Below are 24116 nucleotides of genomic sequence, written 5' to 3'. Positions count from 1 at the left end.
GGAAGAGCAGACACACTAGATGCCAAGGCTGCAATAATTGCACATAAATACTGTGGCAAGACGACCTCACACAAAATAGCCCATGAAGACATTTAAATACGTAAATTATTCTAGGAACGCTGTTATGCAAGTGTATTTGTCACTGCTCCCAGCATCAGGACTTTTATAAACAAGTATGCATAGTGTCCAGGACAGAAACTTACATTCTACCAGCACTGTCATTAGATGGGGGGATTACAGACCTCCCCCCAATCTATAATCCCTCTTATTTTAACCTCCATTTGTAAATGCACAGCTACAGCAAAGCCCCCTGTGCTGTAGTCTCTGCCGTGCTTCTTGAATACTGCACCTCTGAAATGCAGGTACCCAGCTGGGACAGAGGATTTCAGCTTTAGAGCTGTGGCAGGGCTTGTACCCTTCTGTAGGGAAGCTAGCAGGATGTGCTAGTTTACCATTGCCAGATGTGCACTTCTTCATTTTCGAAAGCAGTAACAAGGGCAGGGTGCAGGCACTGAATGAAATAGTGCTACCTTTGAGGGCAAAACCAGACAGTGGGGTGTTTGTTGCTCTCCAGTGTTTCCACTGATAAATAGAGTCCTGGCATAAGTAATTTTGAGCAGTTGAACTTTGTATTGGGAAAGAATAGCTCAGCTGATGCTGACCTATGGTAAATAAGGCTTTTGTGGAGTAGAAGAGAGGTAAAAGGGCTCAGGTGGTCCTGTGCCTCCCACTCTGTGCTGGAAGTGACAGGAGCTGCCCCAGAGCCAAAAGCAGCAGGAGGAAAGACTTGTCCTCCAGAGAAGTGCAAGTCTTTTTGTTCCTTCTCCTGTGCTCTTTGAGGAAGCGGAGCAATTCTCCAATTATGTTTATTGTCAGAAAAGAAAGAAGGTGATGATCACACTATTGACATCACTGATGTCTTTCTGACTGTCCGAGAGTGTCACTGATGGAGTGATGTGTGACAAATTTTGTAGCTGAATCCTTCCTCATTTAAATATTTCTGTGTTCGAGATCTGGCACATGTTTTTTGCTCAGAGATGTCTTTCACACTTAGGCTTCATCCCACCCTTTAAAAATCAGGAAGCACAGCATGGGAGTAAAGTCCATTTGTTTGCACGTTTACTTCCCACCAGCTGTTCTTCCCTGCCTGGTTTCCTGCACATCTTGGAGCAAATTCATGTCTCCCTTGTACTTTGCCATTTCCCCAAGGTGCAGTAGAGGGGAATTCTGGGTGGAAAAACAAAGGCGACCCTGTAATGGTACCTAATTTGGAGTTGGAAATGTTACTGTTTTACTCTTAGGAAATGGCTCGTGGAGAAGAGGAGACAAACACGACCTTGAAGCCAAGAAAGCATACTCGTACCTCCAAACTGTCACCCTGCTGAGGACCGTGAAGCCTGAGTTTGAGAAGTTTTCTCTGGAGGTGAAAAGTTCTGTTCAGAAGCAAGGTCTGCATGAGGATGACTATGTAAGTACTTGATGACAGGCTTCAGGTCTTAGCATCTTCAAAAACGCACACCTAATTAAAGCAAAAGTAACAGTGAGACCTTATCAGGACAGAATGACCTGGTTCCAGTTATAAAATCCCACTGCTGCCTGTATAATATCTTCTATGTATTTATTTCTTCTTTTTCTTTTGGTGGATAATGAAAATAGTAAGAATAGGCTTAGTCTAGATGCACCAGATCTGTACATCACCATCCATGACCAACTGTTCTGTGTTCATACCCTTATTCATCAGCAGCAACTTTGGGGAAAGGCAGATTGCCAGATCTCTCTACCTTTCTCGCCAATCAATCACTTTCGTTTTTTTAACAGGCAAAATACTATATTATTCTTGTTTGTTTTCTCCCAGTAATTTTTTTTTTTTGATAGAACTAGGTCTCAGAAAGTTTCACTCTCTCTATTTCATGTGATGAAGTTTTTCTTGATCTAAATAAGAAAAGTCTTATTTCTTAACTAAGCATATTTAGGTTGCCTCTGAAAATTGCGTTTGAGGTACTGCTAAGCTAGTTTGTTAGATGTTTTCATAGAAAAGTCTTCTGTGAAAACAAGAATGCATAACACATACCTATATGGATTTGTGCGTGCTGATACAAGTACTTTGCAGACAGTCAGCTTTCCCCATTATGGGGAGTAAACTTTCCAGATTCGCTTATAAATTAAAGACTTCAAGAGAGTTTGGTCAGTCTTTAACTGTAGGAAATGACAGCTACGAATTCATGCCTGAAACTCAAGAACGCAACCCAACCTCCTCATTTGCCAGCTCTCTCATAGGCACTTATCTCATCTCTGCTTCAGGCAGTGTGTCCCTCACAGGTGGAGGCACCATCTTTACTTCAGAGCACAAGCGATGAACTTGAATGTGGTGTTAATGAATGACCTTTCCTGCAGTTTGTTCCATAATCTCAGCTGTCTTCAGAAAAACGGTGCTTCTTAGAACTTAAATATATTTTATTTAAATATTTTACTTAAAATCATAGAATGGTTTAGGTTGGAAGCAACCATAAAGCTCATCCAGTTCCACCCCCCTGCCACGGGCAGGGACATCTTCCACTAGACCAGGTTTCTCAAAGTCCCATCCAACCTGGTCTTGAACACTGCCAGGGATGAGGCAGCCAGAACTCCTCTGGGTAACATGTTTCAGTGCCTTGCCATCCTCATCTAATCTAGATGTTAAGTTTGAATCGCATTACTAACATATTTTTCTTGCTAATCTTTGAAAGTCTAGGCAGGCTGAAATGGCCTTTTCTTGGCATTCTTTGCCTTGGATTAGTGGATAAACCCCAACTGCTAAATTCAAGGTGCTGCTTTCTGAAGAACCTGCTAAATGAGTTTTGAACAAGGGATGAGACTGAAATTTGTGCTGTTCCTCCATTTTTCCCTCCATGTGCCCTTTTGCAGGTGCCAATTAACAAGATACGTACCTTGAAAATCTTCCATGTGCTTTACATTGTGGTTTGTGAGAAATTTAAGTATCAAAGATCCAGTCAGCCACAATTTTGTGGCTTTTCTAGTCTGGGCAGTTTGACATTTCCCTAGATGAGAGAAGTGGTCTGCGGGTGGTTTTGGAGCAGGCAGGGATATGCTTTGCTGTTCTTTAGGATGGGGACCCACTGCAAACCCTATGCAAGTTCAGTGTTGACAGACACTGATTAGATGCAAGTGCCGTTGTGATCAAGCAGAATGCATGAGAAAGCAAATCCCCTCATGCCAGCAGGGAGGAGATTTTGCAGACTAATGTTTGTCAGGGAGACTCCTTGCACAGCAGCATAAGCACTGCCAGAAGTCCTCTTGTCTCTTTCCTCACTTCACGGTTGCTTGTGCAATCAGCCATCCATGCTGGCAGTGCTCCTGGCTGTCCCAGGGCAGCTGTGTGGGTGCCAGGCTCCCTACTGCCTCATCTTTGACCACCTTCTGCCTAGCTCTGAGGGCTGCCTCTCCCTGTATCCTGTTCCCACATGTGATCCAGAGCTTTTCATCTTGCTCCAGCACTCCCTCACAAAACCATCAGACTTTGCTAGGGCCAGGCAGTGGTATGGGGCCCCTCCTGCTGCTGCTGCTTCTCCTACTCCTCTTCCCACTCTTTTCCCACCTGCCTTTTTGTACCCTTCCCCATCTCTCCATTTTGGGACAGAGGGAAGATCTGTGTACACCTACCACAGCTTCTTACCATCTGAAACATCAGTCCTCATGGGAAGCTTGTGATGGAGGCCATAGGGATCTGGAGCTCCCTGTGGAGGAGCTACACATCATGGCTATGGGAGAAGGAGGTTTGGTTTCAAATGCAGAGTGAGTGCTTAATTTACATAGATCTCAGCAGAGCCTCTGCCCCTACCTGCTTTCTCACATCCTCCTAACCCAATGGGAAAATAAAAACTCTTTAAGAGAAGTAGCCTTGAACATATCAAGGGTTGAACATATCAAATAACATAAAGTGTGTTACTTCATTAATAGTGTGCGAATTTTAACTACCTGGCTTGCTTTTCATCATTTATGATGAATTTTACACTTCCCCACTTTGGCCAGTGGGAAAGAGATATTCCGTATTCCCCTAAACGATTGCCCTGTTGCTGTGTGAAGAGGAGAAACGTTTTAGGGCAGCCTTAAGGATTAAAAAAAAAACATTTAAAAAATAATGGGGAAAAATAAAAAGCCAAACTGAGGGCCAGTTCCTTCCTCTCTGAAAGATATTTGGGCAGTGGGCATATCATTAATGGTGCTTCTTCTGGCAGCATGGCAAGAAAGCAGTGATTCTGGCTTGGGCATGTGCTAAGTAAGGCTGTGTCCTCCAAGGGAAGCTTAGGAGGGAGAGGCCCTTCAGCTGATGGGGTGGGAAGCAGCAGAGATGGATTTTTCCCTGCTGAATTCTGCTCCTGAAAACAAGAAATACTCAGAAAGAATAGTCGGTGGTACAGTCCATCTCAAGTCCTGTCCACGGGTGTTGAAATATAATCCTCATCCTTTTCTGCAAGCTGTGTCCCAAGAGGATGAACTTGGGGAGGTTTGGATTTGCAGCACTCAGTGTTTCTGCTTCTCTGTGTGGATTTTTCCAGTGTCATGGGAAAATGGGGCCCCAGGTCCATGGTCTAAATTATCTCTCAGTGACCCTAACTCAAACAAAAGTCATTAGTGCTGCCATTTTGTCCTGGCCTCTTGCCAGCACTAATCCTGAAGGCATTATTATCTACCAAAAAAGAATACCATAAAAATGGAAAATAAGCAGATGACAGAAGAGAAGATAAGGGAGACAGAAAGGGCAAAGTCCTAAAGCAGCAGCTGTCCAGTTGCCAGATGGAGAACACTTACGGCCCTTGGAGGAGTAACGGGTCAAAGAGTGTTGGCCATCTTCATCTCCAGCTGTGAGATTACAGAGAAAAGAGAAAAATCTGTTACGGGTACTCCTTTATGAGATCAGAAATCGCTGTTGTTTCTGCATGGGTGTTATGCTGTGGAAATGGGGAAGGTGGAAAAACCTGTCCCTTGTGAGTGAGCCAGAAAGCGTGGAAAAGGCAATTTCTTTTATTCCTCCAGGATCTCTCTTGTAAAGGAGAAAGTTTCCTCAAGCATCTTTTAACTAGACAGTTTCAAAAATGAGTGGCAGAGAGGTTGTGAGAAACCAGCTTAGAAGAGTTTGTATAGGTAGTAGTTGCACAGGATAGGGCTAAAAATGATGATGTTCCCTGTCTGCAATGTCCCATTGCAACATCCCATTGCAACAGCTGCCTGAGTCCGTTAGCAAATATTACTACTTCGCTTGGTCACCACTTCCAGAGTCTGAAAGCAGTTACTGTCATGTCAATGTAACCCAAAGAACTGTGGGCTGAAGCCTCAGATCTGCTCAGCCCTTGTTTCAGCACTCAGTAGTGTCATGATTTTTCTTTTTTCAAGAGACATCTCTAGTTCTGTAGAAGGCCTGACCATTTTGTTTTGTGCCTACCTGGAGATGGACCTCTCTGATGAAGCAGACTTTTCTGTCTTAGGAAAGCAGGCTGAGACAGCTGGGGTTGCTCAGCCTGGACAAGACTCCCAGGAGACCTTCAGTACCTAAAGGGGGCTAGAGGAAGACTGGAGAGGGGCTTTTTACAAGGTCATGTAGTGACAGGAGATGGGGGAGTGGCTGTAAACTCAGAGAGGGGAGATTTAGATTAGACATTAGGAAGAAATTCTTCCCTGTGAGGGTGCTGAGGCGCTGGCACAGGGTGCCCAGAGAAGCTGTGGCTGCCCCATCCCTGGCAGTGTTCAAGGCCAGGTTGGACACAGGGGCTTGGAGCAACCTGTTCTAGTGGAAGGGGTAGCTGCCCATGGCAGGGAGTTGGAACTGGATGAGCCTTAAGGTCCCTTCCAACCCAAACCATTCTAGGATTCAATGATAAAATAGCCAAAAGGGGGATTTATTTTCAAATTTGAGGTTAAATTGTAAGGAAAGTAGAGTTGTTTTAATGCTATAAATTATAGCAGTTTTCTCACTTCTGTAATGCTAACGCTTTAACAAGACATTAACAGCAGCATGTCCTGGTCTTTATAAACTAGTTGAGGTCCCTGGTTTAATTGAAAAATACAGGTCTAGCTCTGCTTGCAGACCTATAGCCTAAGTGAGGCAGACAGCAATGGGAATTGAATGCATTTACTTGAAGGAAGAATTTGAAACTGTCCCTGAACTTGTGTGTGAATAAGTCCCAAGATACTCTAGTTAAAAATGTTTATGAATAAATAATGTTTCAGTTAAAGTATATGCATAAGCCATTTTTATTAAATAATGCCAAACACTTAATGAATTGGTGGTAGGCTGCAGTTGGGAAGCTCTTAATGCACCTTCTGTTCCTGACTCAGGCCTAGAATTCAGTAAATGCTTTTTTTATGTCCAACCTAGTATTCTGAGCTGGGATAATTTTACAGCCCTGTGTATTTGCTCTTCTGAGGTTACAGACCACCCATGGCTTGTTTTTTTTTTTTCTTTCTCATTTAAAAGCTGAAAATGTAACTAATTAAACAAATAGTTCTGCTGTGTTAATTACATGACAGCATTGTTCACGAGGTGTATGCGTGGATTTTTACCCTATCCACAGCCCTTTTCGCACTGAAAATGAGTGGCAAGAGAAGGGAACTGAAGCCCAATTTGCGTGTAAAGTTATCTCAGTGAAAGAATGAGCTACATAGATTAATTACATCAGTGAAATGCTGCTACCTATTAGAAAGGGCAAGTCTGTTTTATTGAGCATTTTTAGCCCTTTGAAATGAGAAATGGTGCGCACAAGAGCAACTGTTCAGGCTCCAACAGTTAACTACAAAAGCTATGTGGGAGGTAGCTGTGCTCATAAAGTTTATCATCTCATCCGTAACATCCGTGCCAGACTCTTCCCTGTGTGTATTCCTTACGTCAGCCTTTTAATTAGGATTGTACACCACCTAAGATAAGGGTTGGGAGAAGCGAGCAATTCGGTCATGTCACTGAGAGAGATGCTGAAAATGTAATGAATTCAGCAATGTAATGTCCCACTTGTCTTTCTTCAGACACAGGCAGGCAAGATTAATGACAGGCAGGCTTTTGTGTCTCTTCTGACTACACCAGGGTGGGAGAGAGTTTTGGGGAGGTTTAAAAAAGAGAAAACCCACAACAAAAAAAACCCTGCGCGGGAATAATCTGTTCAAGTGAATAGGTCTATTCAGCTGCTGGAGTGCTTTGCTAATTGTGTTCAGAAGAATAAAAGCAAACCACAAGCTGCTTTCAGCAGCCGGAAAAAATGGGTTCACATGCCAGCTTATTAACAAGATGAATTCTATTATTAAAAACGTATTTAGGATTTTCATGACCAGCCCTTCACCCCTTTGAATTAATGAGAGTTTTTTCAATTTCTGTGAGAGCACTGTTGAACTCTGGACTGCTAAATTTGGTGAATACAGCAGCCACTTCTTTTTTGCTGAAGTTAATGCTTTCTCAGTAATATGAAAGGCTAGTCTCTTCAATGCTGGGGTCTTAGGCAAAACTACAGCATAATAGTATTTGCCATTAACAGATGTCATACAAGACAGTAAGAGAAATAAATTATTCTTCTCTCTTCGAGTGGTTTTCTGTTGAGTTTTTCTAGCTTGTCTAAGCATAATTTTGAAGGTGCCTAAAACCATGGAGGAGATAGTATAAAAACTGTAGGTGTATCTGAAAATAGTAACAGCTGAACTCTTTGGGAATGTAGAAGTTTAGAATTGATGTTCACATATACGTTGTATATTTTCTATAGCCCCATGTTTTCACTTGGGTTTCACAGATACTCGCATTCCACTTTGCTAAACAGATAGTCATTTTTGGGCAAGGCTCTCCCTTTGAAATACTTGCTAGAAATACACCTTATTTTTTGCTAATAAAATGTGAAAAATATGTCTTCCAGCAAAGTTTATAACCCAGTTTTTTGTTTTAATGCCTCTCCATGCAATTTGCATTGCTAGTGATCCGAAAGGTAATTTATCCCATTGAGGTATTGTTTTTATGTAACTTTGTAGGACTTTCGATACTGATGTTACATGGTCCTCAGGTTTGGCTCAGAGATGTTTGATGAAGGCAAGAGAACACTATATATCTCATTTTTCAAAAAATGACACTTGAAAAATGAAAGGTATTTATGAAATGAAAACTGACTTACGCGTAGCTATTACCTTTTTCTACAAGCCTCGTTCCCTGAGTAGCTTACAAAAATAACACTCAGTTGAAAGTTTCCTTTTTAGCTGGAAGAACCTCTCAGCTCAACAAGGCACGAAATGGGAGGTTTGGGTGAGTGTGTACTGTGTCAGGATGCTGTTGCAGCCAGCAGCAGGGTCCTGGGTAGGCAGCTGGAGTGGTGTTCTTGTTGGATGGCTGGTGGGAAGCTCCAGCCTCAGTGCTGCGGGCGCTGCAGTGGGTTCACCTGTGCTGGTAGCCTCATGCTGCAGTTACATAGACAGGGTTAAGAGTTCGGTGTTTGAAATCTGGCTGAGCCAAACAGTTTAATGGGAGAGTTTGATTAGGAGGGTGGTAGGGGTTGGGGGAAGGAGATTTGTTTTACTTTCTTTAGGGGCACTGCACTGAGATGGTTGAGGGAAGCTTTCCTCTGACCATTTAGCTACTGAGATGGTGAAACGTGATCCTGAATGATAGCAGGGCAAGGTTTAACTGTATGACATTGGGGTGACAAGGCTTTGTAAAAGAACAGTATAGGTGGTAATCAGTAACACCTTAAGTGATCAGAGAGGGCTGATCACCTCAAGAGATCAGGGAGCTGTAGCACCTGTCCTATGAGGGCAGGCTGGGAGAGCTGGGCTTGTTCAGCCAGAAGAGAAGGCTCCAGGAAGACATTATAGCAGCCTTCCAGTACCTAAACAGGCCTCCAAGGAATCTGGATAGGGACTTTTTATAAGGGCATGTAGGGATATGACATTGAAATTGGGTAGAAATTGAAAGAGGGTAGATTTAGATTAGGTATTAGGAAGAAGTTCTTCACTATGAGGTTGGTGAGCCTGGAAGAGATTGCCCTGAGAGGTTGTGGCTGCCCCATCTCTGGCAGTGTTCAAGGCCAGGTTAGATGAGGCTTTGAGCAACCAGGTTTAGTGGCTTATGGTTCCTTCCAACCTAAAACATACTGTGATTCTATGAAGTCTGTGATCTCTTGCTACATCAGTACATTAGTTTCTTACAGCTGAGTGGTGGGAGATTGAGCAACCTCAACAAAGCCCCGAGAAAGACTCTGTCCTCAGAGGGACAAATCCAACAGGAGGGCACACTGGCCCTGTAGGTGAGTCAAGTCACCCAGGTGTATGACTGTGCAGAGCAAAGGCAGGCAGCAGGGCTCGGATGCGTTCCACCTGGGCTGTGAGAGAAGGTCAGTGTATCATGCTGCCAGCTCTGATTTTTATTTCAGTGGATATTTAGCAATTCCTCTAGCGTGGAGGGGTTAATTTAGTCAGCCTGTGAGGATGGTCTGTGTGGATTAAGGCAGCAGTGTTCTTGTACAGGCAGGGAGCCATAGGAACTCACAGGAGTATACTCCTGACTTTCCTTCTCTTTCGTAGATATTCTTTTCATTAGGAAGAGAAGCCTGAGACAAAATCAAAAGGTCTAACCCATTCTAAGAAGAACTAATGTATCATGGCAGATTGAAAAGACAAGGACTGTCTATGTCCCAGGGCAAATGAATAAGAGGGGCATGAGAAAGGGGCGCGGGACAATGAGAGGAGGGTAGGTGAGGAGCTCTGAGTGCCCTTTGCTTGGCGGCCGGGAACAAGGCAACATTCAGTAGGCAGGAGAGCATTTACATTTGATGGGACACGCGTTCGTACAATGCATCCAGTTAGCCCACCAGACTGCAGATTACAAAACACTTAGCAAAATCAAGCAGGGTCTCGGGCATCAGACAACTAACAAGGAAGCAGGAAGCTCTAAGAGTGAGGTTTTAGCATTTTGGAGGGGCTGTAAATCCTCATATTTTGATCTGTTAATTACCATACTGGTGCTGGAGGGTGGGAGGACACATTCCAGGTGTGTGGCTGGAACATTACTGCCTGCTGACAGGTACACGTAAATATCTTCAGATATAGCTGCTGCATCTCTCCTTTCCATGCTAGTGGGATCCTTACAGGTATGCCAGCGAAGGAATGGTTAATCAGCCGGTTTAACACCTTTAATCCAATATCCAGAAAGCAAGTAACAAAACCAAGTAATTAATTTTTGAATTATTTGCAATGGAAGCGTGATTAGTAGCAGCCTGAGGGTTTGCATTAGTTCTATGCCATTAAGGTTTACAAGTTTTTGTGCCCATTTACCCTGGTATTTAATAAAAACATAATTTGTCATGGCAACTTCAGCCTCAGGTGGGCAGATGATTTACTTCCAGCCCACGGGTACCCCAGGTTATAGCAGGTTATCCCTCTCCCCCAGCACCTGAGTTTCAGCTCCCCAGTGCACCCCAGGATGCCCTGCAGACAAGTTAGGGAAGGGTGGAGTTCAGATTCCCTGAAAGTGGGGATTTTCTCCTGAATTTCTCTCATGCTAGCACAGCCGTCATAGCCTGAGGGCTTTTAGATGAAAGGGGCAAGGGATTTGAAAGGAGTGGCTCACTGTGGGGTTTTTGTAACAGCTCAGCTGCACCTCCATGCAGCAGGGAGTTGGTTAGTTGTCTGTGCAAGAGTAACAGGGTCACATCCATCCCTCATTCTTCACCTCCTTAGCTGGCAAGGATGAGGCGGGCTGCTGGTGCTTGTGAATGGGTTTGTGTGCCTAATTTTCGCCTGGTACTGAATAAGAAGCTTAGGTGACTAATCCCAGTTCTGAGCACACTTTTGAGCTAAGCACCGGTTTCTGCTGTGCCTAAATCATCCGTGTTTATCCAGCCCTTAAGACTGTACTTAAAGCAAATGCTCTGCTGGGTAGCCTTTGCTTAACCTGCTGCAAAGCAGAAATCAGATGATCCTTTCATCAGATGGGTCCTTTTTACCTCACCAAAGATTCCACCAGCCCACCCTCATACTGTTTACTCAGCAGCTAGTGTAGCACAAGTAAATTCAGTTTGAACAGATTAGTTTTCTCCACAGTAATAAAGCAATTTTTTTCTCTTGCGTTTAGCGTGAGAACTGATGTGATGTTGACATTTTTTGACGGAGAAAATAAATTTTTTCTGTGATTTTTGTGGTTTGGTGATAACGTTAGAAATCCAGAACCCAAAACAATTGCACATTGTACAAGTATAAACATTTAATAAAAAAAGTCCTTCCTGTTTGTCCTAGCTCTGCATGTATTTTAACCAGTCGGCCTGTTTTAGTGGGTGGAACTTATTTTTTCAGATGGGTGACTGTCATCATGAAAACTGAAATATGTTCCTGCTTGAAAAACAAACTTGCAAACTTGCTTGCTGACATTTAAAACTTAATACCTAATGAAAGCACTGGGTTTGGGGTTTTTTTATTACTAGGTGTATATATGCAATTAAACTGTTCCAGCAGTTGCATGTTGCTCACTTAAAATGTAAGCATTCATTACAACTCTATAGCAGGTTAATATGAGAGTACCAATGAGGTCTTTAGAAAACTGTTTTAATTTCTGTGTGTTCAGCTGAAAGAGGAACTTCTTCAGTATCTCTTGTGTTTCACCATACTAGAAGTATGGTTTCTGAACATAATTTTGTAACTTATCACACAAATGACCACGTAGTTTGTTAGAAGGCAGGAAGTCCTCAAAAGGCAGTTCATTTTTAATGGCAGCTATACCTTTAACAGTTAAGATCCCTTTAGTATACAAGAAATGTTAATAGAGTGCTGTGTGCTAGAGATCCTTTGCATTGGTCATTTACCTCAAATTAAAGATGTACCATGAACATGGGGATTTTGCCTTGACTGCAGTAGCATATTAATGCATTCTGTGATTCCTTGTCTTTGACAGGTGGCCTGAAGCCCTTCAGAGATAAATTACACAGGCGAATAGTATGTGTGTAAAATACACATGAAGGAAAAATTCCCTTAAATGATTATTCTGTAGTAGTTCACTTCTGGTTCAAAACAGTGCTGTTCCTTAGCCACATTGATTGCATTCCTTTGAGAACAGTGTTAAAAGCTAATACAGGAACCAAAACCATAGAGAGATAAAATGGCTGGTACCAACTTGCAGAAGTGAATCAGTGAGTGTGTTGAATAGAGCCAGGAATAAATTCCACAAAGGTTTGCAGGGGAAAATCTGGTCTCAGAGCTGCTTCTCTTTCTTGGAGCATGGCAGTTTTTAGCTCATCCCCCTCCTGCTTTAGCCACACTGTTGGAGGTTTGGGGGCTATGCTGAGACCCGGTGATGTCAGGTCATGGGTTTGGTCCAAAGTTTGTGCAAATCAGTGACAGTAAAAGCCCCTTAACGTGAGCTGACTGTGGGTAAGGCTCTAAATCTGCTGAGGTGGTGATTCCCCTGTCTGTGCGTAATAGAAGGAGCAAGTTTTGGCTGTATCTTGGAAGTTTTCTGCCTGCCCTGCTGGCAGCAGGCACTAGGAGTTTAAAGCTGTTTTCTAGATAATCACAGGAGAGTGTTGCAAGCAATAAACAAACACAAGATGAGCAGCTCTTGAAGGCAGTGGGATGGAAGGGTGCCTCCATGCCCTTGCATCTCAGTTATCACTGTGCCCTGTCATGTTCTAGCTGGCATTTCACAGCCCATCTCCCTTGAGGCCTTGGATTGAATAGGTTTCTGCTTCAATTCATCGTTAAGCGAAAAGAGCAACTTGTGTCTGTCCCAGCAGGATGACGGTAAATCTAACAGTTTTTCAAGAATGGGGTATTAAGAAAAACAAGGAGAGAGCATGAAGGAGGATGAGGTGCAAGAGCAAAGGCTGGCTTTCTTTCCCTGACAGTAAAATAACGTTCACTGGCAAAGTGCCTTAACTCCCTGAAATTGGCAGCCTTTTTAAAGTAAATCCCAGATATCGGTTGTTATCTTTTATTCTCTTTTTATTAATTTCTTTAATTTCAGCACACTATTTTTTGGAACAAAGGGCTGGCTTCTGGTCCACAGCTGGCTTTGAAGTGGATGGGATTTTGTCACTAGAGGAATTTCAGTCCCTTTGAAGTGAGCATCCTCTCGTGTAGGTGGAGCAAGGGTAGCAACAGTTTGGCATGCCCAGGGTGCACATCAGTTCATGTACTGGCTGGTCAGATGCATGGCTGAACAGTCCAGGCAGGCAAAAGCATAGTCTTAACCTGAAGAAAAAGGGCTTGTCTGTGGCGGAGTGTCTTTGTGTCCAAATCAGTAAAAGTGCAGTAAAAGCAGGAATCTTTGTATACATCTTGTCTTTCGTATGAGGATGGAGGTGGGCAGCTGATGGGTTGTGGCTGCTGCTTGCTCTCCAGATGTAATTAATTGCCCTGGTTTTTTCTGCCTACACCTTCTCTCTTAACTTGCACTTCAATTGCGGAGTCCTCATGCTGGGGCCACATTGCCTGGTGTGCAGAGCGCTTAGGTGGGGGCTCATGTCTGCACTCAGCATTACCGCTGTACCAGTAAATACTAGTGAGGAGATGGACACAAGCAGGCAGCCTTGTTGAAAAAAGCCTCCTTAAAGTTGAAGGGAAGTGATGCCTTGTTTGACTGCAGTGCTGAATTGGTAAGCTTTAAAGTGGACTGTAAGTCTTGGTTTGAAGAATTCATATAATAAAGTCACATGCTCCCTTGTAAGAAAAGTCTCCTATAGGTTTCCACATACACAGTCTCCCTGTAAAAGATTAAATTGATGCAACAGTGTTTGAATTAATCTGTCTTTAATATGTACAATGTTTGTTTGCTATATGATGTCTGTTTATAGTGGAGGATGCTCATCCTCTTTTTCTAGGAAGAGAAAGAAAACCAGCCCCAAATAATGAGTGAGGGTTGGGATGGTTATCTGTTGTTTAGAAAACCAAGTCCTGAGCTCTGGCCTCATGTTCTTGAGCAGGTGCCAGCTTATGTATTTATGTATTTATAGAGTCGATATCGGCGGATACAGTGAGAGGCTGTCCTTGGCTTCAGCTGCATTGCCCAGAATTTGGCATAGTGCCGTATGTTCTTTTTCAGTTGTGAATTAAATATTGAGGAAGTGGCCTTCTCTGGAGAACCCATGTGTTTCTATTATTTTTCTCCTTCCATTCTTGTTTCTTTGAACTGCTGATGTCCAGCTCTATCAGGCAAGCAGTCCGGTTAGCGAAGCGAACAGGCTGTGTTTTTAGTATTAGGCATCTAAACATACAGCTTTGATTAAGTGGTTTACAGCTTCATCCGTCTTTCCAGTTGCTGGTTATATATCCATGTCTGTGGGCGCTCCAAGAAACACTGTTAATGACAGCTGGCTATGGGTGAAACCTGTGGCTTTGCATTTGTTATACTTGGGAGTCCTTGAAATCTCAGTCCCGATGCCAAGGAGTGGCTGTTATCCGTAAGTGAAATTTAGGAACTCTCTGAATTTCTGTTGCATAGTAGCATTAGGAAATCATGTGAGGATCTAAGGAGCTGGACAGTGAATTAATGAGAGCTGTAATAATCCTGTTATGTCCTGATGGTAACATGCAGGGTGACACGTAGTAGTGTTATGGCAGTAGGACTAAAAAATTACTGCAAAGCTGAATCTGGACATGCATTGCTGGTTTGAAATTCACTTCGCCTATTCACAAGTAATGCTCAAATGTAAGGATATTCTTCCCTTGGCTTCACATTCTCTATCTACATCTCACTTCCACCTAGAGCTTCTCACTGAGTTTGTGCAAACTAAAAGTTTAAGAGAAAACAGTCATATTTTGTCTTGAGCATCATGTCAAGTATGTAAATTGGTAAGATTTTTGCAAAAAGTCAGTACACCCTGTGCAGTCCCCCAGGATCCTAACTGATTTTGGTTGGGACTGTAGATTGACAACTTGAAAACCACTGCGGATGTAGTGGGAAGTACGTGCAGAGGCCGAGTTGAGGAGTGTTAGCTGTGTGCTTTTGCAGTGCAAGAAAAGTGATGATAATCTTCCCCACCTAGCACAGACATGGTGTGAATTGCTGTAATTGCTGTGATTTAGAGCTGGGCAGTTCCAGATGGAAGAGAATAAGCTTACTTAACAGTCAGTGGGCAGGATATGGAAAATTATGGGTCCTGTGTAGCTGTAGCTTGGCCATCTTCCATGTTGGTAGTATTTTGCATTGCTGCGTATGCTGTTAACACCTTGATATATACGAATAGTGTGGTCACACTATAGCTGCTTGGGGAACTATAACTTTGAACTGTGTAGAGTTTATTCATATGATTTCCATGGAGAGGGTTTTTTTTCTGATAGAAGATGGCTAATTAAGAGTAGAAAAATGAGAAAATAAAAGGCGCTAATGTGTGCTTATCTCTTCCAGCTATGCAGTTAGCTTACCTGCTTTTTAGTTACATGGTACCTTGAATGGGATGTGAAAGTAACATGGACGATACCTCAGTAGAGAGGGTTTCCACATACTTGTGTTGCAGTCTCCAAAGATGTTCAGCATATTGGGCAGCTCTGCTCGTATTGCTGATGGTGGACATTGAGGGGTGGCTCTGCTGTGCAGCTCAGGCCAGGGACAGCAACATCTGAGTAGACCTGACATGCAAATTGTGATCACAGCATTTGGAGCTCAGTTCACACCTGTAATTAAAAAACCAGCATAAATCAAAACAGAAACTACTGTAATAAATTTTTCTGCTTTTTATTAGAGCTTAACTAAAAGAACTGGTAATTGTGCACAAGATCAGTGGATCTTTAATAGCTTTTATAATCTGTTTAGTTTTGTCCTGAGGCTGTCTGATGTTGAATCACACATTAGTAATTACTATGGAGACCTTCAAGCAAACTGTGAAGACATCTTCACATTTACTCTCATCCCTGTTTGAAGCATTCATGGAACATTTACTTCTAGCCCTTTTTAACCCTTTCTTGCAGCAAAGGAAGGATGGTTTTTTTTTGTAAGTATTATTTATTCTTACTGTGAGATACTCTAAAATTCAAAGAAAAAGGCAGAAAGTGTGAACATTTTTGGATATGGGTGTTAGCCTGTTCCGTCATTTCTGATAGGACTGAATGTAGAACATAAGCTATGTTAAAATAATAAAAAAAAAAAAAAGAAGAAAAGAAAGGAAATCCTTCGCATCCATGAGGTGTATGAAGTATCATTTACAGAGCTGATGTTCTCCATAAAGGAAATCCTGTGATTATATGGCTTGGGACACTGTTCTACTAAGTCAGGAGTGGTATGAGTTGGAGCAAATTTTGCACTCTTTTTACTCAGAGGATCTGTTGTAGACAGTCACAGGCAACAAGGCTGCAGAGTGAACATGCGCAAGCTCTGGGCAGGTGGAAAGTGGAACAAAGACAGAGCAATCCCTTCAGAATTATCTGGAGCTATTACCTTGTACTGTAATATTCCTCCCATCTCCAATGTTTTCTCCTTTGTAGGTTAGAGCAGTCCTACACAGCATGCAACCCATTCTTTGTGTAGGATCGTGGCAATTTCTAAATGACCAAGCAAGGTGAGATGCAGGAAAATGTTGTGCCCTTCACGGCATCCTGTATTCCATTTCAGGAACTGGTGCTTGAGCATGTTCCTGGAATAATGTTAAACGCAGCCAGTGTGCCCAACATATGGTTTGGCTGGAGAGTACAGATGCGGTCTCACCTGCAGTCTCTTTTAGAAGAAGATTCAAAATGGCACAAATCGCCAGAAGTTTCACCTTCCTTGACAATGTAATATAAAGTTCTGGGGTTTGTGTTTGAGGAACTGAAAATGGCACAGCTGATCTGATGATTTTCTGTTGTCATTTTTCATATGTAATGTAAGGGCTTTTGGCCAGGAGTCAAGGCAAGGGTCTGTGGCTGTAACCTCCCACATTGCCAAGTGAGTTTTGACACGCCTTATCTGGCAAATCTGCAGCATCTACAGGAGGGTTTTCAGGATGGTGGCATGGGTAGATTTCAGATTGAGCAAATTAGCTGACAAAATAGGTTTTGAAGGCGGCTGTGTTACACTAAGAGGTCTTTGCTATGGACAAAGGAAGTGACAAATAGTTTTCCTTGAAATAGGTGCCAGGCACAAACAAAATCAGCCAGTAGGGAGGTAGAGCAACTAGAGAGACTAATTTCTCTCCTGGGAGAATGAGTGTTACATGAAGAAAGCCCATGTTTGATCATCCACAGGCCACTTGGACTCTAGTGCTGGCACATAAAGCAGTTGTCGAGCTTCGTGGTTTCTTGGTTTGGGGTTTTTTTGTTCAATTCTGAAAAGTTAAACCCCCCACTGGCAAAGCCTGCCCCAGTGTGCACTCTGCCCGTCAGCTCTTGTTATTCCACTGAAGGCCTGACTTTCACCTCCTCTTTCATGCCTTCTCCTTAGGTTAAAATAACTGCAGCTGTCTTTGGCTGTCGGGCCGAGCTGAGCTGTTCTGTGTCTCCTATAGCACTGTGGGGCTCCTCCGCTAAACTGGTGGTGCATTTTCTCAATAAAACAAAGGTTGGAGTTATCTAAAAATCAAATTTTAAATATCAGAACAATGTAAACTTTTGTGTTATCAGTCAATAATTCTGAAATTCTCCTAAATGTTTGCAGCTGTCTTGTGTGTAATTACATTACCAGGGGCTTGGTTAGTTCAGCTTAGCCAATCAATTATGTAATACTTCTTATCTATGGAGCAGTTATTTACTTAACTGACTACATGTTTTTATCTTTTAACATTGTTAATGTCCAGCTAAAACTGTCAGAGTTAGAGTATCACTTTATTTACCAACATTTTAAATTGTTTACATACATGGAGATGGAAGATAAGGCAAATGTTTCTTCTGTCAAGGACATTTGTACAGGAGGTGGGTTATTCACTGGAAATGGCAATAAGAGACCCGATAATGTATAATTGTTGATTATGTCTTTGCTAGGATGTCGGGAGTTTTTCCATTGTAGTGCAACTGTGAGTGAATGGGAACATCTTTCTGGCAGCTGAAAAGATAACTCATTCTGAATTACTGTGCATAAAGCCAGGATGCATTAAGTTACTGAGATGTGAGTTTCTGCTTACGGAAGAGGAGGAGCTGTGCTACTCTAGCCACATGTGTCTGTTTCTGCTGATGGGTCTCCATTTGAACTCAGCTCCTAAAAGAAATACTGCTTCATCGCTGAAGCACACCAGGCTTCTGTGAACAAACCTGAAGTGTTTCTGCAGCACTCTTAAGTGTTGATGTTATTCACAATGATGTAGACCAAAAGCTGTAGGTTGCCTGCGCAGACTCGTGGGAAGCAGATGTGGTTGGCAGCAGTCTTCTTTCATATTAGGGTTAGAAAGCAACATCTCATTCATTTCCTGTCACTTACTGAAAAAACTGTAAAAGACAGGAAGCTGTTCTCCTGGCAGTTCCAGAGAATGCATTACTGTAGAGGGTAAGTAGTTTCCTCCATTGCTCATTTGCTAGTGGAGAGGTGCTCGGTTGAGTGAGGGCCAGAAGTGGAAGTGGTAATCATTAAACAAGCAAATCCACCAGTTGCACTCTCCAAAAAAAATCATGGCAGAACATACTTCCCAATCCTGAGAGCTGCTAAGTCCTCTGTGCAGGGGGAGGACATGCTTGGTGCTGTGGGGTGAGGGTGCTCAGCACCTTACAGAATCGCACATGGTCAGCTGCAGAATTGGTGCGTCTGGGCTTGGGAACTGTGATCTGCAGATTTCTCCCCTATCTGCAGAACTATTCAGACACAACATTAAAGTCTGATTTGAATGTTCAGAGTAGCAGATAGTGGTTAACTGTTCTTAAAAATGGATCACAAGTTGCCATTTTTCCCCTGGGGTTTTGTTGTGTTATTTTTTCTTGAGACACATTCCTTTGCGTTCCAGCAGTTGAGAAAATAACCTTCTGAATTAGTCATACTGGTTAATTTGGATATTGCCTCTAGTTAATCAATTCAGTAGGGAAGAAAAATTTTTCATGTGTCAATTGCCATTGCTTTTTTTCTTTTTTTTTTTTTGTTTTTTTAGGTGAACATGTTTGTGGAAGGATTCCATGATGCTATTCTTCTTTATGCTCTAGCTTTGCAGGAAGTCCTGAAGTTTGGTTTCAGTAAGAAAGATGGTGAAAAAATTGTTCAGCAAACACGGAACAGAACGTATGAAGGTAAGAGTTAATATGGAATTCCAGCTTCCAGAGTCAAAAAAAGTCAGGTATTTGTTGTGTGCAGAGTAACGACCCATGCCTATTCCATTCTTAAATGAGAGGGAAATAACCATATGAAACCACATACATCTCTAAGGCTGGCTCACATACCTCCCCAGTCTGACTTTCTTTTGAACTACCCTTTGAGGTCTTACTCAGCTCAGAAAACTCCTAACAATTTAATGACCCTCACTGATGTTGTGAAGAAATACCAATAATTTTCTCAGGCTCCTTTTTTGTTTTTGAAAAGATTACAGCTGCTCACTTTACTTATGTGCATCTCTTAGCTCTGAGATTTCGTCATTTTTTCCATTTGACTTTTTTATCTTAAAAGCCTGGGAATAGATAGAAGCAAGCAGGTGCTAGGTTTTTTTGTTTCTTGATGGGGCTCCTTTGGGCCCCTGAGGGATTTCCCCCCAGCCTTTTTTCAGGAGCTGAGCCTGTTATCTCAGGGGCAGCAACTAAACAGAGCTCTGCCTTTTTGTGCCTGATCCTTTAGGCTGTGATTCCACAGTGCAACTGGCACTTGTATGTCACCCTGCTGATGCTAGGTGATGCGAGTGCTTTTGCCAGGTAGGGATCATCATAAAGAAACCGATTATTATTGGATTCATCAGTCATATCTTAGAATATTGCCCTCTATCTCTTAGAATATTCCAATCTTCTGGCGTAGGATTGGCAAGATTTCCTATGGAAATCATAGAATCATAGAATAGTTAGGGTTGGAAAGGACCCTAAGATCATCTAGTTCCAACCCCCCTGCCATGAGCAGGGGCACCACACACTAAACTGTGTCACCCAAGTCTCTGTCCAGCCTGGCCTTGAACACCTCCAGGGTTGGAGCATTCACAACTTCCTTGGGCAACCATTACAGTGCCTCACCACCCTCACTATGACGACCTTCTTCCTTATATCTAACCTAAAGTTCCACTGTTTAAGTTTAAAGCTGTTACCCCTTGTCCTACCACTACCATACCTAATGAAGAGTCACTCCCCACCATCCTTGTAGGCCCCCTTCAGATACTGGAAGGCAGCTCTCCACGCAGCCTTCGCTTTTCCAGGCTGAACAGCCTAAGAGAGAGAAACATTTCCCCTAGATAAAGAGTGAATGATAAATTTGAATGTGCAAGGAGAACCTCAGTGGTTAGGTTCTGTGATCTAAGGACACACTGGACCTAGTGGAGGAAGGCAGGAAGGATAGCCCCTTCTCTTTTCTGTTCTCAATTTTTGTCCTGAAGAAAAGGCAGAAGGGTCCCAAGAGCAGCTTAAGGCAACACAAGGGATTGCTTTAAATTATGCTAGTTGCAGTCGTCCCATAGAGAGCCCTGCACCAGGTGCAGACTGTTTGATGTCCCACTATGTCCCTTTGCATCCATGGTTTCCCAAAACACACTGTTTTAACAGAGGGAATCTGGTGTCGAAGGATTTGCTTCACTGTTTGCTTATCTTGTGTATGGACAGATGCCCCAGCACAGCCTATCTGTGTTTTCTCTGCTCCAGGAAGCCACAAGTTGGTGGACCCATGCAAGACTTTTATAGTAGCATGTGCTCCATGCAGGTTACATGGTTGGTTCTCACACCTTGCAAATCCAATCAGGAGGAAAAATGTTCTCTTTCCCCACTTGTGAAAACTGGTTTTTGTTGCTGGCTGACCTGTCCAACCTACTCTGAAAATGTAGTTGTCAAGTCGAGCTGTGAGGGTGCACTTGAAAAGGTCAAAATGCCTTGTAAGTCATATGCTATCTCATCCCTGTGGCAGTACTTTGCTGGACATAATTTATGGGGATAAAACTGATGTTGTCAGAGACCTTTAATTTGATGTCTTGCAAAGCAGTCCTTTTTGGAAAATCTTATCTTTTATTCTACCTGTAAGCCCCTCTCTGAAGTGGATGCAGCATCTTGAAGTGCAGTCCATGCATACATCCACCAGGCTCTACTGCAGGAGTGAAGCTTTAAAATTCACTTAAACTTTTGCAGGCCTTAATGATGAGAATTCCGATTTCATTAATTACATTAATTTAGCTGGTGATAATAAGATATTTAGTTGCCAGAGCACCTCATTTTGCAGCTGGCTCTGAATAGGTGGCCCATCACAGCTTCAGTAGAATGTGGATGCTGTTTCGTGCAGTGTTCAGAGTCTGCCAGCTGCAACTGCACAGGCAACATCATGTGCTTGGGAAAGGTTAAGACTGAGGTGACCAAAGGATTTCTTACTGCTTGGGCTGTTAGAGACACCCAGTATGACTCCAGGGCAAGTTTTGTGGAGAATATTTTCTATTCATTGGCATTTCCTCTGAAAAAATAGCAAAATTTTCTGTATGTAGCTATCTAACGGAACAAAAAAAGAATCTGGGTAAAATCCTTTCATCTTCATTCAAACACAGTTCTTTATGAAGGTTGTTTCAAAATTTCTTAAATATGTTTCTTATGGGAGAACACTGCAGGAAATGTTGACATTTCAAACTCTTTGGTTTGGTTCAGATGGAAAAGTTAAAAATTGGTCTATCCCATTAAAAAAAATCCATAGGAATTCTGAGTTTCAGCCAATTAATACATAATTCCAAAAACTGAGTTTTTGGCTTTCTAGGCCAGGAAGGATCCAGAATCCAGATTGTTAGGTCCAGAATCCAAATTGCAGGGATGTTGCAGCTCGTCATTGTGGCCTCGTTCAGTGCTTTCAGTGCCAAGTGGTTTTTATACCCATTAAGTTTTCCTGCAGTAATCAAATTGGGAATTGTTTGGTAACTGTATTGTAATAAAACAGATACTCAACAATAATCTTTCGGTGACCACTGCATGTTTTGGAAATCACATTTAAGTTTGAACATTCCTGACATCACTAAATGGGAACAGAGACAAGATAAATAGGGGTGTGTTAATCTGTTGCATGTTTACTATCATCAGGTATGTTCAGGGGAATTTATATGCTGGCTACATTTCTGACCTCTCTTTTCTGATGTACAGTCACTGAGAACTTGCTTCTCTACTGCTTTGTGCCTGGTCTGGTCATGTCATCCACAATGCCATGTGGATGTATAACAACGTGTGTTTGATTTGCACTGGTGTAAATGTGTACCTTTGATGTCAGGCAGTGGACGATCACATTTTGCAATATCTGAGGAGATAAAGCATATCAGCAAAGGCTTGCAGTGTCTTCATCGTAGTTAATTGCTATTGTCTAATGGATTCTAAGAACCTGTTTGACTTACAGCATAAGAGGTTGGAGCGATGCTTTTTATACACAAGGGCCTACATTGAAAGAAGTGGTTCAGACTGAATATAAGGAAGTGTTTATTCATCGTGCCTGTTGGAACAAGCTGCCCGAGGGAGGTTATGCAGTTGCCATCCCTGGATGTTTTGAAGACCAGATAAAATCCTGAACATCTTACTATTCTGACCTTCCGGCTGACCTTGCTCTTAGTGGGAGGTTGGACTCAAGACTTCATGAAGTCCTTTCAAACTTGAGTTACCCTTTGTCTATGATTCACAGTTTCTACAGCCTAGAACTTGTGAAGGAAGTGAACCGGGGGTCTAAAAATATAAAATAAGCAGTGCCATATTATGCAGTTAATCCTATGTAACTGAATGTAGGACTTATGAATAGGCAGTGCACATGGTAGCCCTTGTCCATGCTGCTTCCCATCAGATGGAGACAACACTGGATTGGCTTTACGGGTGCACCAACCCCTTCAGTCTGTGGGCTGTAGGGCTGTGCCCCTGTGTCCTCTGCAGCACATGAACTGGACTTTCCTTACTGAGGCATTGTTAGGTGTTTCAGGGTTAGGCTTTCTGTAAATAATTCACATAAAATGTATTTGTTTTTTTATTCTTGCATGCTGGCTTTGGATTAGATTTTTCTCACATATTCCCTAAACAGCCTCACACATTTGATATTTAAAAAGGAGAAATGTTAAGAATTCAGGAATGCAGACACCGAGATGAAATTACAATTTCTTTTGGAATGCCAGCAAAAATGCTGAGAGACTGATGAGATTTCCTGTCATATCAGTCTGTAAAAACCTGTCCACTTGTTTTCTTGTTTTCCTTGGAAAGGCTCAGTATTTTAATTAATTTTCTAATTCCTCACATGCCATTCTGTAGGCATTGCAGGGCAGGTGTCCATTGATGCCAATGGAGACAGATATGGGGACTTCTCTGTGATTGGAATGACGGACCCAGAGGCAGGTACACAGGAGGTAAGGAAACAAACACCATTGCAGTTGGCCACTGATGAATTAGCCAGTGTAATACAACACGATATCATCCGTTTACTTGGTGGGCATCTGCATATTTAATATACAATTTTAAGTGGTATTGCTTAATCTTATCAACCTGGAGACCAAATCCTTTCTGTAAAATAACTATCTTGAATTAGTAATCTTAAGTTAAATTTTCTTAACTTCCTTTCTTTAACAAGACATCTTTCTTTGCATACTAGAGTCTTTAAAATTTATAGAGTGAAATCTCAGAAGCTAGCTAAGCACTGGTAAATTCTGAATATGGGAAATTATTGTTTAAAATGAGCAGGGCTTTTTATTCTTTGGTAAGAAGAAAAGTTAACCTTATAGCAATGGGGCTGCACAAATCACCCTAATGTGTGAGCACAGCGAGTTACAGGTATTTTAATCTTACTTTGTGGTCAACCACAGGCAGGAGTGCAGACCTTGCCTCACCTTGTTTATCAGGCAGCAAGACCCAAGTGCCTTGTTTTCAATGTTTAAGAGACATTTTAATGAGACAGCTCCACATACACCACGTGGGTTATTCCACTGGACACAGCAGGAGTGGAGGCAGACAGACTGTGAAAAACAGTCTGTGAGAAACAGCACCAACTGCACATAGAGAACAGCACGACTGGCTTGAGTTTATTAATACATGCATTGCCCTAACTCCAGATGCAGTGTAAAGCTTCTGTTAGTTGCAGTGTCAGCATCAACCTAAGCTTTGCTGGCCTC

General features: G+C 42.4%; 1 protein-coding gene across 1 annotated transcript in view; it reads left to right on the top strand.

Moving 5' to 3' along the window:
• The window catches only part of NPR3 (natriuretic peptide receptor 3), a 33236-nt gene that overhangs the window by 2837 nt on the left and 6283 nt on the right, over nt 1–24116 (top strand). Inside the window, exons 2-4 of the mRNA XM_010015391.1 lie at nt 1302–1468; nt 18987–19122; nt 23263–23357. Of these exons, the coding sequence (XP_010013693.1) occupies nt 1302–1468; nt 18987–19122; nt 23263–23357 (398 nt within the window). The remainder of the gene's footprint in view (nt 1–1301; nt 1469–18986; nt 19123–23262; nt 23358–24116) is intronic.

This window comes from Nestor notabilis, unplaced genomic scaffold (assembly GCF_000696875.1).
Source record: "Nestor notabilis isolate BGI_N333 unplaced genomic scaffold, ASM69687v1 scaffold2535, whole genome shotgun sequence".
Classification (NCBI taxonomy): Eukaryota; Metazoa; Chordata; class Aves; order Psittaciformes; family Psittacidae; genus Nestor; species Nestor notabilis.
Note: the sequence above shows the minus strand (reverse complement) of the source record. Positions and strands in the feature narration are given on the sequence as shown.